The sequence below is a fragment of the Haematobia irritans genome, chromosome 5, assembly GCF_050003625.1.
Source record: "Haematobia irritans isolate KBUSLIRL chromosome 5, ASM5000362v1, whole genome shotgun sequence".
NCBI lineage: Eukaryota > Metazoa > Arthropoda > Insecta > Diptera > Muscidae > Haematobia > Haematobia irritans.
The window spans coordinates 79,841,688-79,859,320 of record NC_134401.1 but is presented as its reverse complement, the minus strand read 5'-3'; the positions used below and the strand labels follow the sequence as shown (position 1 = coordinate 79,859,320).

At 35.5% G+C, this 17,633-nt stretch overlaps 3 protein-coding genes across 6 annotated transcripts in view; all 3 read left to right on the top strand.

Moving 5' to 3' along the window:
* Trpm (transient receptor potential cation channel, subfamily M) overlaps positions 1-17,633 on the top strand; it is a 521,822-nt gene that overhangs the window by 244,249 nt on the left and 259,940 nt on the right. The window lies entirely within an intron of this gene.
* LOC142240161 (uncharacterized) lies at positions 918-11,270 on the top strand. The gene is made up of 2 exons (XM_075311865.1): positions 918-2,003; positions 9,954-11,270. The coding sequence occupies exon 2, from the start codon at positions 9,956-9,958 to the stop codon at positions 10,898-10,900; it is 945 nt and encodes a 314-aa protein (XP_075167980.1). The 5' UTR covers positions 918-2,003; positions 9,954-9,955; the 3' UTR covers positions 10,901-11,270.
* LOC142239883 (uncharacterized) lies at positions 4,589-9,895 on the top strand. The gene is made up of 2 exons (XM_075311629.1): positions 4,589-6,511; positions 6,803-9,895. The coding sequence occupies exons 1-2, from the start codon at positions 4,589-4,591 to the stop codon at positions 9,893-9,895; spliced, it is 5,016 nt and encodes a 1,671-aa protein (XP_075167744.1).

Below are 17,633 nucleotides of genomic sequence, written 5' to 3'. Positions count from 1 at the left end.
TATTCAAATATTTGCATCGTTAATTAAAAAACAAATTATTTCAAACAAAAATTCGATTTCTTTCAAATGGGATTTCGTACAATTTATGGAAACAGGGCATTAGACATTTGTATTTCAAATAGCTCTAAATGGAATAAGCCAAACAAAAGATTTAAACCAAGATATTTCATTGGATTTTTAACAATGCTTCATATTCTAATAATGTGTGGAATATCAAACGTAACGAAGAGAAATCCATGTTATTGTTGTCTTTGACTAGGGTAGTAACGAATATCCTGTTTCCGCTTTCAATACCATTGACTTTGTGTAATTGCATTTCATAAATATTTGTGCAATAACATCCGTTTTTTGGTTACTTACACAAAACTCATATCCTACTTGACATTCAGTGATTTCCATATTCCCTTCAAGTGGTGTCCAATAGTCCCCTAACCAGTAGCACTAGCTTATGTTTGGTATTTGTTCAACACACACGCACACACATATATGTGTGGTTATAAATGTCAAGAGTGTCCTTTATGGATGAACTGATATGAACACAAATACACATAGAATCGCTACACTGAAGAAAAAACTAATATATACACTCAAAAAAATGTGAACTCTCTCAATTTAACTTTATTTTAGTTCATGGAATTATTATGTTTGGAGAAAGTTTCCTTTACTCTAATAATTTTTTGCGTACGTTAGTTAAATTAACTAAAAAACGGGAAAATATATATACACAAATTTAGTATAAAGATTTACTAAATTCGTATTTCTCACACATAGTTCATTATTTCTTTAAATTTGTAAATTTTACTAGAAATGCGTTCATCATTAACTTCGTATGGCACTAAAGACATTCATGCAATTTTGAACTCCAATATTATCCTTCAAACTACAAAATTTTCTTTAACATGTGAAAAAACTTAATTATGTCTGTTGAGCATTACCCTAAATTAATACTCAACAGTGTGGTCCTAAACATGTGATCGGCACTGTGACTAGCGGATTGCCCTTTTACACATACGTCACATCATACATAGTTGCAATCGCTAGTGACAAATACTCTCTTTCATTGTTGTTGTAATTATTGGCTGAATGTTGCCGAAAGTTTTGCCGGCTTGACTTGAGTGACATTGATATATGTCAAATATAATTAATATGTTTTTTTGCGCCGACACAATAAGATCGCTCCCCGTGGCAAGTGACAATCAAAAAATAAAGTGAACTAAATTAAAGAACCAAAGTGAGACAAACTAAAGGAAAAAAGTGAAATAAATTGTTATTTAATTTTAATTGAATATTTGTTGAAATTAAAGAAAACTTGAAATAACTAAGTTGTAATAAATGAAATAAATAACTGTAAAACCAAACTACCCTGTAAAAAAAAAAGAAGAAGAAAAGACAAAACTTACCTTTTTGAACTCAAGAATATACTTACCTACAAAAGAAAGCAAAACAAATTGTTAAAACCTAAAACTTACCTGTTAAATAGAAACTTATACTTACCAAATTATACTTAACTTTTTATACCTAAAACTTACCAATTGGAAACCATACACTTACCTTTGTTAAACTGAATAAAACCTAAATCAATAAAAAAAAAAACCAAAACCAAAAACTTGAACTTTTTTAACAAATCGTTTTGTTAATTGGAAAACAAAACATTTTTGGTCCATTCGAACCGAATAGTGAAGTGTTTAAGAATTACAGTGTTTTCAAAACTTTGTACAAATAAAATAATGATCAAATCATTGTGATCAGTGCATAAACGTTGTGAGGCTTGCCAAAATCAATTGAAAAGACAAATATTTGTGTTGAACGAAAAATAAAATTGTGAACCAAATAAATTGAAATAATTACATAACACACAATAAATCAATCGGGACGGTACGGTTTACAAAAACAATAAAATACAAATCCAGAATTTTCTGCAAAACCAAAGTGAGCCAAAGGTGTTCCCGTTTTAACGGTAGAACGCACATCACACACACACATACAAAAACACAAAAGTCAAAGTGAGTACAAGCGTTGTTTTTTGTTCTTTGGCGCGACAAGCCAACGAAATATACTGGGCGCTGCGACTTCAACTCTCTCCGCATGATTTCATCCAAGGAGTTGTTGGTTTTTTCTTATATGCTTTGACCCTGTATATTTTGGATGTTTGACCCGTGCAAGCTTTAATTCCGTGGAAAATAGTTTGACCCCTTTTGTCTGAATCTTGCTTTGAGAAAACGTGACCCAATAACAATTAATGAACCGTAGACTCAATTCTAACTGAGACCGAAAAGAATTTAGTGAATCTCAAAACGACCTCATAATTTCCAACGACTTATATTGGTAGCCATTTTGCATGTTGTCTGAGTGAAAAATTACCCAACTCATTTTCTGTTTGTTTATGAGCAAATTAACTTAAGTCCTCGAATTCAAAATGGTTTCTATGTGACTCAAAATGATTGAAGAAAATATTCAAAATAAGAATAAGAACAAAATAAGAATTCAAAATAAGAACTTGAATCTCGGAAGGAAAGATCTGATCTAAACCGAACTCTGAACCGAAATATTGATTGTTTAGTAATCTCTGATGCATAACATAGCTCATTTGTTATGAATCTAAGTTCACTTTTGGAAATTTTTTAATTTTTTGTTTGAATGTGTGATCAAAATTTCAAAAAAAATATGTATATAATTTGTGCTTATTTTCACTTTCACAGTAAATGAGGCCAAAAATATTTTAATTACCCTTGGTTAAAAAAAAAAGAAAAATAAATTGAAATTGTTTTGTTTGAAGTTCTTTTAAAAATCCGAAACTTCTGTACTTACCCTCGTATACTCACTCTGACAACACCCCTCGTATACTTTTCTGTGGGTAATTAGCAAACTGACTTAAGTCAATTAAAAATAAATTAGCCAAGTCTTTTGCAAAGTGGTTTAAGTCCGTTTTAACACAACTTTTGAATCATGGAAAACCTTTGATATTTTTAAAAATCAGTGAAAATAAACATCTTGGATATATTTCAATTGGGATATGACCCAGAATATTTATTTTGAACATCACAAGGAAAAGTTTGTTCAGATGGTTTTTTGAACTTTTGCCTTGACCCACGTATATTTGATTTAGCGTCGTCTCTCGTACAATTTTCCTTCGTTAATGTACAAAGTGCCTTAAGTCAAGTGAAGAAAAATTAAACCGATGTTTTGCAAAGTATTTTGAAAGAAACAAAAAAGGGTTTTTTGAAAACCTTTCTTAGTTATTCGTGACCCTTTACAATTCTCATGCATCTATGTTTTCGGAAACGTCTAAATTGTTGTTGAAAGTCGGGCGTAGAAAGAAAATTTTCGGTTAAAGTTTGAATTGTGTTAAATGCTGGAAATTTAATAACATATTTGCTTTTTGGATTGTGGTGAATTTGCTTTGTACACACATTTATTTGCTGTTGAAAAAATAATTTGATTTCACATTAAAGTATTCTATGTTTCATAATGGAAAATTTTTATGGTTGATAACGACTCGAAGTGTGAAAATTGTTTACTTTGACCCAATTACATGAGCGGTTTTTGATTTGTTAAAAATATGTATATTTTATATAATTTTTTGGGGGAGAGATAACTGAAACTTTCAAAGCGGCTACGTATACAAACTACGATAATACTCCCTCGTATACATATTTCCCTCCGGTATTTGACAAAATGACTCAAGTCCAATTGAGATAAATTCTACCATTGATTTGTTTAAATGACCTAAGTCAAAAATTTTATAAAGTCAGATTTTGGGATTAATATCTACAACCATATTATTGAACGTTTCGAATAAATTTTTCACAACGTTCCCCATACATGCAAATTCAAAATTTAGCTAAATTTTTTTAATATTTGAAATTTAAAAAAAAAAAAAAAAAAAAAAAAAAAATTGTTTTGGTTGAAGACTCTTATCTAAATTTGGAACCGGTTGGCAATATTCAATTTTCTTTTACTTTTTGGATTTTACTTATTGGATTTTAAGATTTGGCAAAATTTTCGTAAATTTTAAATTGATTTTCTGGTGATATCCGTTGGTAACCGTATCTGTAAATTTTTTCGTATGCCGATAACTCGACCCATTAATTTACAGTGTGATACAAATATCATGTTTGTTCTTGAGGGAAATTTCATTGTGTAAAAGCCGTATGTCAAAGGTCGAAATTTGTTGTCTGACTTTACGGCGGTCATATACAAAATAACCCAAGTCATTTTTTTTTTGAAAATTAACTCGTTTTTCCTGAGATAATTTAATTGATATTTTGAAGCTCATTATTGGCGGCTATTGTGAATTTCAAATGTTTCTGTCATTATCGTGGCTTTATTCTGGAACTGACCCGATATCGATGCTATTTCTTCTGGCTCCGACAGTCTTGCCAAAGTGAGCAAGTAATTGGTTATTTAACGTAATTTTCTTCCTATATATACAAATAAATCGTTACTGTTTTTTTTTGCGAAGAACTCTTCAAAATTTTTCGAAAATTTTTGGTAAGCAGTTAAATTTCGCAAAACATATATCAGTTTGTTCATCTTTGCAAAGTTTTGCCGTATCGAAATTTTGGCTTAAGACCCCAAACTGAGTAAAATGGAGAAAATTATTAGAGAGAAATTTGCCAACAGCATCAATGATTTAAATGATTTCGAGAGCATTTATGCCGTGGCAAAAACTACTGAAAACATTCGGGAACTTGAAGCCCTAAGAGCAGAAGTTGAGACCCTATGGACAAACGTTAAAAAATCATATTTGGATTGTCGCGATCATATTCCACAAGGGGATGAACAGGCTATTGACAAATCAAAAATTCGTACCCACTATAGTGAGGCAATGTCGTCATATAAACGTGTTCTGAGTGCAATTAATGCGGATATAATCGCCTTAAAAGATCAGGTTTCCAAAGAACAGGAAGAAAGGCAATCGTGTGGGACCCCTCCTACTAATAGTGATTTTTCAACAGCATTAAGACTGCCTCCCTGTGACACAGACATTTTCAGAGGGGGATATTCAGCGTGGCCATCTTTTAGGGATTTATTTTCCGCCATTTATATTAACAACTCTCGACTCAGCAATGTCGAAAAACTTTTCCACTTGACCCAAAAAACATCAGGTGAAGCAAGGGAAATAATTAGTAATGTTCCACTCACCAATGACGGGTTTACATTGGCGTGGAAAAATTTGAAAGATCGTTACGAGAACAAAAGAATGCAGGTTAATGAACAATTGAAAATAATTTTTAATTTACCAAATGTTTCCATCGATTCAAGTCAATCGGTTCAAAAGCTGCAACGGACAGTAAATACTTGTATTCAAACTTTAGAATCATTGGGTATAGAAGTCAAGCAATGGGACCCGATCTTAATTTATCTTTGTTCTGCAAAGTTACCAAGACCCTTTCTTGAAGAATTCGAAAGTTCTTTAGAGGATTGCAAGACTCTTCCAACTTGGCATCGATTCGATCTTTTTTTGACTCATAAATTCAAAACTCTCGAGTCAGTGGGAAATATAAAGCCAATTTTCAGTAGGCAATATCAGGATAAGTTCGAAAGCCATCGTTATAAACCAGATAAAGGGAAATTTGTCAATAGTTTTCAAACGAACATCTCACAAAAAGCCCAATACAACGGGGGTAAAAATAAGTTCGATTCTAAATTATCGTCCAAAAATAAGAGTCCAAACAAACAAAATTGCCCACTTTGTAAAGAAAGGCACTTCATTCGGGATTGTCCGAAATTTATTGAGAAAACTGTGAACGACAGAATTCATGTGGTTAAAATCTCTCATCTTTGTTATAATTGTCTTTCGTCCAGTCATGGAATTAAAGACTGCAAAAGCAACTACGCTTGTCGAGAATGTAAGATGCGGCATCACACAATGTTACACAAGGGAACCGAAACCCAATCTAGTAGTCATGACCCAATAAGAGACGTAGCACGACCTAGCACTAGTGCTTCGGCTCTAACAACACAAATACAGTCCACTCCAAACATGGAAAACAACATTACAACTTTGACCCTTCAAGATGATCAAACTTGTGCGTATCATCCCAGGGGTACATTACTTTTCACAGCTTTGGTCCAAATCGAATCTCGCGGACAATTGTTTAATGCCAGAGCGATAATAGACTCTGGATCTCAATCAACTTTTATATCTGAAAAACTTAAAAATAAATTGTGTTTGCCAACTAGACGAAATTTAGTTCATATCACGGGAGTTAGTGAGATGTTGGTAGAAACTTCTACGAAAGCTTGTCTTTTCAATTTACATTCTCGTCTAGACCCTAGTTTCCATTTAGAAGTTTGGGCTCCTGTTTTGCGGACCCTTCCGTCAAATTTACCAGCACAAAACCTAGATCTAGCACAACTTAGGGATGTTGTCAACCTTGATTTGGCAGATCCAAAATTCTACATCAGTCAACCCGTTGATCTTCTAATTGGAATGGATATAGGACCCTTAATTTTTGATATTGAAACTCCTATGAAATCAATCGGCTCTTTGTTGGCTCAACATACCGTTTTTGGGTGGATTGTTGGTGGTCCAATAATTCAAGAAAAGGTGAACAAACACCGAATTTCTTTACACAACACTGTTTCCATTGAAAATATTCTCACTCGTTTTTGGGAGGTGGAGGAAATCCCAAAAAAGATTTTGAGATCAGAAGATGATTCATTTTGCGAATTAAACTTCAAAAACACTACAAAGCGTAATGAACAGGGCAGATATATTGTGACCCTCCCATTTAAAAATTGTGAAGAATTAGGAAATTCTCGAAATATCGCAATGGCACAATTTTTCCGAATGGAGAGGAAGTTAATGAAGACTCCCGATATAAAGGCACAATATGATCAAACAATCTTAGAATATTTGGAACTTGGGCACATGAGAAAAATTTCGCCTCGAGAAATCACGAAGACTCCGAATTATTATTTGCCGCATCATGCGGTAATTAAGCCTGATCGGTTGACAACAAAACTTCGAGTGGTTTTCAACGCTTCAAGCCCTTCGTCAAACAAGCGAAGTCTTAATGATAATTTGTTTACTGGACCCATTCTCCAGCAAGATCTTGTATTACAAATTTTGAAATGGAGATTCTTTAAGTACGTTTATAGTGCGGATGTCACAAAGATGTACAGACAAATTCTGCTCGACAAAAATCAGACTCAATATCAGCGTATACTTTTTAGAAAATCTCCCACAGACCCCTTAGAAGACTTTGAGCTCTTAACAGTCACTTTTGGAGTTAACTGCGCGCCATTCCTGGCAATCCGGACACTTCTTCAACTTGCAGAAGATGTGGCGGACAAATATCCCATTGCATCAAAAATTATACGAGAAAATTTATACGTAGATGATGTTTTAGCTGGCGCACACACTATAGAGGAAGCTATTAAATCTCGTCAAGAGTTAATTCTAGCTTTGGACTCTGCGGGTTTTAAACTAATGAAGTGGTCATCTAATAATCATAACGTCATTCAAGATTTGCCTTCGGAACAATTGCTTCCACTAAACTGGTTGGAGTTATCTGAGGACTCATCAACCAAGACTCTAGGAGTTAGGTGGAACATATCGGGGGATTATTTCACTTTTAATCAGCCAACTATAGAAGTTAGGCCAAATTATACCAAAAGAGAAGTTTTATCCTTTATTGCAAAATTATTTGACCCTTGTGGATGGTTAGCTCCAGTCGTTGTAGTGGCCAAATTGGTTATGCAGCAGATATGGCTGGACAAAATCGACTGGGATGACTCATTGAAAACTATTACGCTCATGAATTGGCAAAATTTCGTAAAAAACAGTGGCGCTATTGATTCTGTCAAAATTCCTAGATGGATTAATTATATCCCAAGCTCAAAAATAGAGATTCACGGTTTTTGCGATGCATCCGAGAGTGCATATGGGGCAGCTTTATACATTCGTGTTGAACTCCAAGATAACCAAGTAGAAACTCATCTGATTGCTGCTAAGACCCGAGTTGCCCCAATTAAAAATATTTCATTGCCCCGACTCGAGTTGTGCGGAGCAGTTTTACTTTCTAAATTAGCATCAGCAACCATTACAAATCTTCAAATTTCAAATTTCTCAACCCAGTTTTGGACAGATTCTACAATAGTGTTAGCGTGGTTGAAAAAGCCTCCATGTGCGTGGAGTACATTTGTGGGAAATCGTGTTTCTGAAATTCTGGAAAATGTTGGCAACGATAAATGGCAACATGTTGACTCCGAAGATAACCCAGCTGATGTAGCTAGCAGAGGTTGTACACCTTCTGAATTAAAAACTCATCATTTATGGTGGCATGGACCACAATGGTTGAAACTGCCTAGAGATAGATGGCCGAAATTTGAAATGTTGGGAGACACAAATTTAGAAACAAAGACTGTGAAGGTTTTAACTGCTTCCACTTTTGAAGACCCTTTGATGCGATTCTCTTCACTACCACGAGCTTACCGGGTAATGAGTTATGTTTTACGGTTTTGGAGAAACACCGGGCAAAATAGATCACATCTTAGAATTTCGACCCAGGAGATAACTCCAGAAGAAATTCAAGAAGCCAAACGACGGTTGCTCATTATGACTCAAAGTCAATATTTTGCACACGAATACACTAACTTAGTGAAGAAAATAAAAATTGCGTCTACTAGTAGTTTATTGACAATGAACCCATTTATTGACTCAAGTGGAATTATGCGGTCAAATGGGCGACTTGTTCAATCTCCTGTTCTAAGTTATAACGAAAGACATCCCATTCTTTTGCCGTACGATGCTCGCTTTACACAACTTTTGGTTGAGTTTACACATAAGGTTACTCTTCATGGTGGAAATCAACTTATGACCCGAGTATTGAGATCCGAATTTTGGATTTTCAGGTTAAAACCATTAATAAAGAAAGTTATACACAACTGTAAGATATGTATTCTGTATAAACGACACACACAATCTCAAATTATGGCATCTCTGCCTCCTGAACGTACGTTACTCTCAAGACCGTTCACAAATACTGGGGTCGATTTTGCAGGACCCTTCCATATAAAAAATTATAAAACCCGCGTATGTTTAATAACAAAGGGTTATATTTGCATATTTGTATGTTTCGCTACTAAAGCCATTCATTTGGAAGTCACTAGTGACCTATCATCGGAAGCTTTTCTTGCAGCGTTTGCTCGCTTTATCGCTCGCCGCGGATGTCCGTCGTGTATATATTCAGACAACGGAAAAAACTTTGTAGGAGCAGCTGAACTGCTTAAAAAGGATCGTCTTGTATTTATAAAAAATTTGCAAATCCAAACTGTTCAACAAAATTCACATCATAATCTTACATGGAAATTTATACCTCCAGGTGCACCACATATGGGTGGCTTATGGGAGGCAGGAGTAAAATCTTTAAAGACCCACTTACGCAAGTACATTCCAACAATGAGTTTTACCTTTGAAGAACTTTCTACAATACTGGCCCGTATAGAAGCTTGTCTGAATTCCAGACCTTTAAGTAAGTCTAGTGAAGATCCGAATGATTTTTCTCCATTGACTCCTGGGCATTTTTTGATTGGCACTTCCATGCTTGCTCCTCCGGAGCCTAATGTCTCAGACGAAGATATAACCTTAGCAAATCGATGGAAACGCCTTAAGATAGTTTCCCAATATTTCTGTATGCGTTGGAAATCTGAATATCTCCGAGAACTGCATCGTCGTACTAAGTGGAAATATCCTCAGGATAACCTTGAGGAAAATGATCTTGTAGTCGTACGAGATGATAGGTTTCCTCCAACGGATTGGGTTATGGGTCGTATTGAGAAAACATATCCTGGTTCTGACAAAAAAAACCGCGTAGTAGACATTCGGACCGTGAATGGAGTAATAAGCAGACCAATTACTAAACTCGTCAAACTTTTTTCCGCGTGACTAGGCTGTTGCGCAACTATCAACAAAAAAAGGTACTCGCAGCATTTTTTCATTTCAGATATGGCAGCTTATTTACCCCGTGCGGAGAATGCAAGCGAAGGTCGCCGCGGACTAGATCGGTTAGGCCGGTCAAATCAACGGCTACAACCTCAGCGGCAGCGCTCAAACAACGTCCGGAATGGCCATGTTGACCGGCGAGGCAGACCCACATTTTGGCAGTACTCTTGCGGTATTTGTCAAGAAGACCATGCCCTCAGTTCATGTCCTAGATTTCGGGAGAAGACACCATCACAGCGATATGAGACGGTAGAGCGGAGGGGATATTGTCGAAACTGTCTCGCACGAAGCCACCTGACCCCTGACTGTCCGTCCATTACAGGGTGCCGCCAATGTGATCAACGCCATCACACTCTCTTGCATGGAGCCCCTCAACACGAAGATCCTTTGCGACCTGCTCATCTTTTTGGGGGGTTACCTGAAGCGCCAGCGCAGCGGGCAGAATCAAGTTCTTTTAGGTGGGATCTGGTTTTTGTCCCCACAGCTATAGTTCGGGTGTCAGAAGATGAGGTAGATCGTTATACCACAATTCGAGCGCTCATCTGTCAATCGTCTACCATGTCCAAGATAGCCTACTCTACGTTTCGCCGCATTGGACTGCGGTCCTTTACTTATCAGGGACAAAGGTTCACCAGTTTTAAATTGATGCCTCGCAAAACTAACAGTACTTGGGCTTTAAGAGTTAATGCGCTAATTACGGACACTCTACCAACCAGACCCTATTCGGACCCTATGATCGATGACCCGACCCGTGACTTGCCACAGGATACGTTAGCCGACATGGACCCGCGGTCTAACTCACCAATCGACTTGGAACTAGGGGCAGACGTGTTCCCCGCGCTTCGAAGGGACGGTCATGTCCATACCGGCCTTGGAGATGTCTATGCATACCAAACAACACTTGGCTACATAATTTTGGGTCCTATTCGAAATATGCCTAGACAGTAAGAAAAGGTAACACTTGTCATGGGGGGCCAGAATGTTGAGCATTACCCTAAATTAATACTCAACAGTGTGGTCCTAAACATGTGATCGGCACTGTGACTAGCGGATTGCCCTTTTACACATACGTCACATCATACATAGTTGCAATCGCTAGTGACAAATACTCTCTTTCATTGTTGTTGTAATTATTGGCTGAATGTTGCCGAAAGTTTTGCCGGCTTGACTTGAGTGACATTGATATATGTCAAATATAATTAATATGTTTTTTTGCGCCGACACAATAAGATCGCTCCCCGTGGCAAGTGACAATCAAAAAATAAAGTGAACTAAATTAAAGAACCAAAGTGAGACAAACTAAAGGAAAAAAGTGAAATAAATTGTTATTTAATTTTAATTGAATATTTGTTGAAATTAAAGAAAACTTGAAATAACTAAGTTGTAATAAATGAAATAAATAACTGTAAAACCAAACTACCCTGTAAAAAAAGAAGAAGAAAAGACAAAACTTACCTTTTTGAACTCAAGAATATACTTACCTACAAAAGAAAGCAAAACAAATTGTTAAAACCTAAAACTTACCTGTTAAATAGAAACTTATACTTACCAAATTATACTTAACTTTTTATACCTAAAACTTACCAATTGGAAACCATACACTTACCTTTGTTAAACTGAATAAAACCTAAATCAATAAAAAAAAAAACCAAAACCAAAAACTTGAACTTTTTTAACAAATCGTTTTGTTAATTGGAAAACAAAACAATGTCTAATAAATTTTCTTGAATTTGTCAAAAATATTTACTTATTTTTGTGATATCGCCGTGATGCCAGCCTTTGTAATACTGTTTAGTTAAAATTTTCCAAAAATATTAAAATTTTCTAAAATTAACCACAAGTTTTCTTCATGGTGGGTTCACTGTTTTTTCAGTGTAACAGAAAAAAATATTAGAAGCACTTGTTGTAACGCTTTTCATAAATTTGGGTTAATTTGCGATTAAATAAAATTTCGTTTCGTTAAAACTTCGTTACGGAGGAAAGAATTTTTTTCTTTGGGTGTAGCTGAGATGCAAGTATTTTGCCAAGCAAAGGTAGACTTTCAACTCTACACAACTGTGTTGTAACAGCTTGTTGCATTTCAGTGTTGTTGTAAAAGTTGTTTACGATTTCATTTTGAACCAACAATGACTGAAAGTCCATTACAAGTCTTGGCTCCATCTATGTTATAGATACACACACACACTCACACAAATATACAAACAAAATACTTTTATAAGACTTTTTTGACATTTATGGCTGTTCTACTGTTTCTATATGGGAGTCATCTGCATATGTAAGACTTTCTTCGAATTTTGTGATATTCGATATATTTTCATATCCAATGAAAATATAATGGACGAATTCAATATAGTATCCAAATATTTGTATTAGACATAGATCCGCAAGGCACTTCACAGAAATTAAATGTATAAAACATCTTAAATTACAAGATTTGTGCCCCAAGACTAAAATAATTTTCATTTAGGCATATCCTTAATTGGAATTTAAAAAAAGCATAGGAATTTAAAAACAAATTGCAGTAATCCCTCGATTTACGTCGTGATGGGTTCCGGAATTTGATGACGTTAATCGAAACGACGTAAACCGAATTAAAAATTGATCATACTTACTCTCAAGTCCATTTAAATATGTATGTATGTGCCTGTACATTAGATAGGGTCGCGAAAAAAAGTTGATGCGGTCACCCCCCAGTTTTGTAGCATATTCGAAGACAATTTCAGAACACCGTGCACCCTACAACCCCCGAAATACGATTTATTGTGCTGTGTCGTCATTTGAAGTCCGATCGAAAAGAAACGCATATCGTTGTTCGTGGTTGATCAGGGGCTATATTTCGTGCATTGGTCATTTTTGACTCCGACGTCAAATTTGACTTTTAAGTCTGTCCATATTTTTGTGAGAGAAGGCTGTTGTTTTCACTTTTTTCAAATACTATTAACAGCCTTCTCTCACAAAAATATAGACAGGCCTACAAAATCATGTAGCGAAAGTGATTGTAAGAATTTTAAAACAGTAGGCTCTCAAATTGTTCTAGCAAAAACACATGCACTTTGCATAACGCAGAAAATGCCGTAGTGCAAACAACGAGTATGTATACAAAGGTACCGTTAGAAATTTACAGATAAACAGGTTTTGTGTTCTAAATGCCTTATAAATTAATTTCGTAGATGTGAATAACGATGTGCATGTGGTTTCGATCGGACATCATGACAACACAGCAAAAACTATTTGGTGGTGTGTAGAGTGACCTATTGATTTTTAAAATCTCTGTAACTTTTTTGTTTATGAATATAAGTAAATACTTCAAAAGCAAAAGTTTCATATTTTATTAAGATCTTTATAATGGTTATCAGAAATGGGAATCATAGGGGTATACGAAGCGAAATAAAAAAATTAAAAGTCAAATTTGACGTCGGAGTCAAAAATGACCAATGCACGAAATATAGCCCCTGATCAACCACGAACAACGATATGAGTTTCTTTTCGATCGGACTTCAAATGACGACACAGCACAATAAATTGTATTTCGGGGGGTCGTAGGGTGCACGGAAAAAAAGTTTTGGTGTTCTGAAATTGTCTTCGAATATGCTACAAAACTGGGGGGTGACCGCATCAACTTTTTTTCCTTTATGCCGTGACCCTATCTAGTGTACATCTTTATACAAAGAAAAAACTAAATAAATATATATTCACTAGCGTAACCCGGCCCGCTTTGCTGCGCCTCCCGAAGCATATTTTCGTTAACTTAGTCAACCATGCCCTTCGATCTGAAAACAAATTCGAAAAGATTTGAACTCTTTTAAAGAGTAGGGTTAGGAGAAGTCTGGCACAAAAACTGAAGTACTGATTAATCACTCCATGGTTTCCACACACATTTCAAAAAAATCGGACTTCTTGATTTTTCGTTTATATACAGAAAATGGGGCGGTTAAGCAGATGTAAAACGGACCGGCTTAACAAACCTCGGGTGGAGGATGTTCCCTTTCAACCAATTTTTATTTTTTAATTGTTCTGAATTCAAATCGTTGGATAATCTGCTACATTTCCCGCAAATTTCTAGCGTGGTTTGTCAAGGGGAGGTATTCTAAATGGTCCTAAACGTACTTAAAAATGGATCATATTAACATTTGTTAAAGTGTTGGACACGGAGAACATGGCTTTCCCAAACATATACCGGAAAATGAAGATCTATTTTTTTGTTGCTCTATTTTTTGTAAAAGGACGTTACGTTCTCTGAAAATGCCTGTAAATCTGTAAACTTTCCCTCAAGTTTCATAGTGTGGGGCAAGGAGAAGGTTGCCGTCCAAATAGCCAAAAATGAAGTACACCATATTGATTTCATAACCTTCCCCTACGGCTTTTGTAAATTTGAAGTAAACTTGAGAATTCTATTTTTATTTTAGTTTTAGAGGAGGTCTCCCTCACCCTCCCAATATTGAAGAATGATATAGCGTATATTGTGTAGAAAAATCTCAAGAAAATTATAAGCCCAATTTATAAACAGCAGATCAAGGGGAGGCGGATTAATCAAATTTCTAAAAACTGCCCTAAATTATAGAAAATTTTTAATAAATGAATACAATTACTAAATATTTAACAGAAGTATTAAAACAAAAATTATATAAACACAAAAATTTATGTAAAATATTTGTATAGACAGACGTTCAAATGAACAATGTCAGAACTAAATGAACATCCTTTTATCCAAAAACTCAAAAAATAATTGTAAAATCCAATATTTTTTTGTAAATAAAGAGGATACTACTCAAGGGAAGGTCCCTCTTCCTTTCCGAATATCTCAAAATCAAATATCCATTACAATAATATAACCTATCCCACATCCTCTGCAATTTTCATGTAAATTGGAAAAGTTTAATTGTTTCGTGGTTATGAGGTCTCCCTGTGCCCTTTTGTTTTTCCTCGACCAAATATTAATTTCATAATCTTCCCCCAAGTTTTCCGTAAAATTTCTGGAAGTCGACAAAGCTTAGTTTTTTTCACTGTACTTTAAAAAAGTCGCACAAAGTTAGGTCCCCCTCTCGACCAAATACCGAACAGTAAAGTAGCTGTTCTTTGCCTAGACGACCCTTCAACCTTCTCTGAAAATTTAAAACAAATCGGATAATTTTGTTCTAATTTTCAAAAAGTCGGGCAAGGGAGAGGTCCCCCTTCCCGTCCAAATATTAAAAAATCAGGTACCCCAAAATAAATCTCTGTAAATCTCAAGTAAATCAGAGAATGTTTTTGTGTTTACTTTAAATATCGAAAAATAAAGTAGCGGGTCTTTGTCTAAACATCGCCCCTAACCTTCCTTGGAAATTTCACCAAAATCAGAGATCTTTGGCCCAATTTTGAAAAAGTCGGGCAATATCGAAAAATAAAGTAGCGGGTCTTTGTCTAGACATCGCCCTAACCCTCCTTGGAAATTTCACCCAAATTTCCTTTGCTATAAACCTCACAAAGCCCGATACCTTTCCAACGAATGCAAAACCGTGGAAATCGGTTCGTGCGTTCTAGAGTTATTGCGTCAGGAAGGAAACCCCGACTTATTTTTATATAGTAGATAAAGCAAACATATAAACAAAAAATAACAATTCATTATTCAAAAGTATCAGGGTTTAAAATTTAAATTCATAAACAAGTGAATATAAAAAAAACATCGGCACTTCGACAATTGCGTTATATACGAGTATGCAATATCAATCAGAATTTGACGAATTTTCGGTAAGAATTTCAGAAATAAATGTTTCGATGTCAAATTGGTCCATATCGGTCCATAATTATATATAGCCCCCATATAAACCAATCCCCAGATTTTACCTCCCGGAGCCTCTAGGTGCAGAAAATTTCATCCGATCCGGTTGAAATTTGCTAAATGGTTTTAGTATATGGTATCTAACAACCATTCAAAAATTGGTCCATATCGGTCCATAACTATATATAGCCCCCATATAAACCGATCACCAGATTTGACCTCCGGAGCCTCTTGGAGGAACAAAATTCATCGGATCCGGTTGAAATTTGGTACGTTATATTAGTATATGGTCTCTAACAGCCATGAAAAAAATTGATCCATATCGGATCAATAACTATAAACCGATCCCCACACGCAGAGAAGGAATATGATCACCTCAAACATGTTTCAAGAGCAAAATGTTATTTTTGTATGGTGACCATGTAACATGTTTGTCACTAAAATGTTATTTTCTCGTCAAATATAACCTGCTTGCCGAGATCAGATACATGATTTCCGAGAAAATAACATGGTTGCGAAAACCATGTTACATGGTCACCACCCAAAAATAACATTTTGCTCTTAAAACATGTTTGAGGTGATCATATTCCTTCTCTGGGTGCAGATTTGTCCTCGGGAGGCTCTGGGAAGATCAAATTTCTTGGAGGCGCAAATTTCATCCGATTCAGTAGAAATTTGGTACGTTGTGTTAGTATATGGTTATGCCATATGTTGTCCATATGGGTTCATAGTTATATCTAGCCCACAGATAAACAGATCTCCAGATTTTACTTCTTCCTGCATAAGCAAATTTCATATGTTCTCGCTAACAATTTTTAATCTGGCTGTTTTGCCTAATACGAGTATATACCACGTACGGACTAACTTCCAATTTAGAAGACGATGTTAAGGAGTTGTAAGATTCCTTGCCATCTGCAAGTATTATCACAACCAGAGAATGAAGCCGCCGAGTCGCGCCGCCGATTTTAGCCGTCGCCGACCCGTTTTTAGCAGTCGACGCCGCCGCCGAATATGTCGACTCATCTCGACTCAAATTTAGCCGCCAATTAATCTAAAATATTGATTTATATCAGAAAAATTTAATAATATTTGTTATAGTTTTTGCCAAAATTTTGAACTTTCCACTTTTAATCAATTAGTATCAAGTTGCTATAATAGTTTTACAAAAATTTAGCTCAAAAAATTTGAATGAAATGTAAATTTGATTGTAAGATTGGTTGTACAACTAATCACATTACAATTGGGAAAACTTCAAATTGATTTTATAATAGATAATTTTGCGCCGCCGAACAGACAATTTTTTATCGGCTTAGCCGTCAAGCCGCCGCCGCCGGAGGCAAAAATTTAGTGTTAGCCGCCGCCGACAAAAATGGGTCGGCTTCATTCTCTGATCACAACCCAAGTAATTCGATTGTGGATGACAGTCTTTAGTAGAAGTTTCTGCGCAATCCATGGTGGAGGGCACATAAGATTCGGCCTGGCCGAACTTACGGCCATATATACTTGTTTTTGTTAGTTTGCTATGACATCTGTGAAAAATATTTAGTATACATCAAGTCATTGAACAGACAACATCATACACGCAGAGAAGAAACATGATTGCCACAATCATATTCGAAGAGCAAAATAATATGATAGCAGCTATTTTTGCGGCGACCATGTAACATTTTAACCTGCAACCATGTTGGCTCAGTGAACATGGTTCTAAGAAAAATGCAATTGTCCTCATCTAAAATGTTATTATATTGATAAAAAGAATTTTGTTTCCATTAAAAGACAACGGTCACGATCTAAAATGTTATGTTATTCGTCAAAAATGTTTTTCTTCTAGTTAAAAGAACATGGTCACAACCTAAAATGTTTTGATTTTTATGAAAAAAATTTTTTCGTCGTCGAAAAAAGGACGCCACTTGAGAAATGAAA

Bases quoted from the DNA above. Each gene is read 5' to 3' on its own strand.
- LOC142239883 (XM_075311629.1), top strand. From the start codon at position 4,589: ATGGAGAAAATTATTAGAGAGAAATTTGCCAACAGCATCAATGATTTA. The intron at 6,512-6,802 runs GTTTTTGGGTGG...TTCCGAATGGAG, and splicing joins CTTTGTTGGCTCAACATACC to AGGAAGTTAATGAAGACTCC.
- LOC142240161 (XM_075311865.1), top strand. From the start codon at position 9,956: ATGGCAGCTTATTTACCCCGTGCGGAGAATGCAAGCGAAGGTCGCCGC.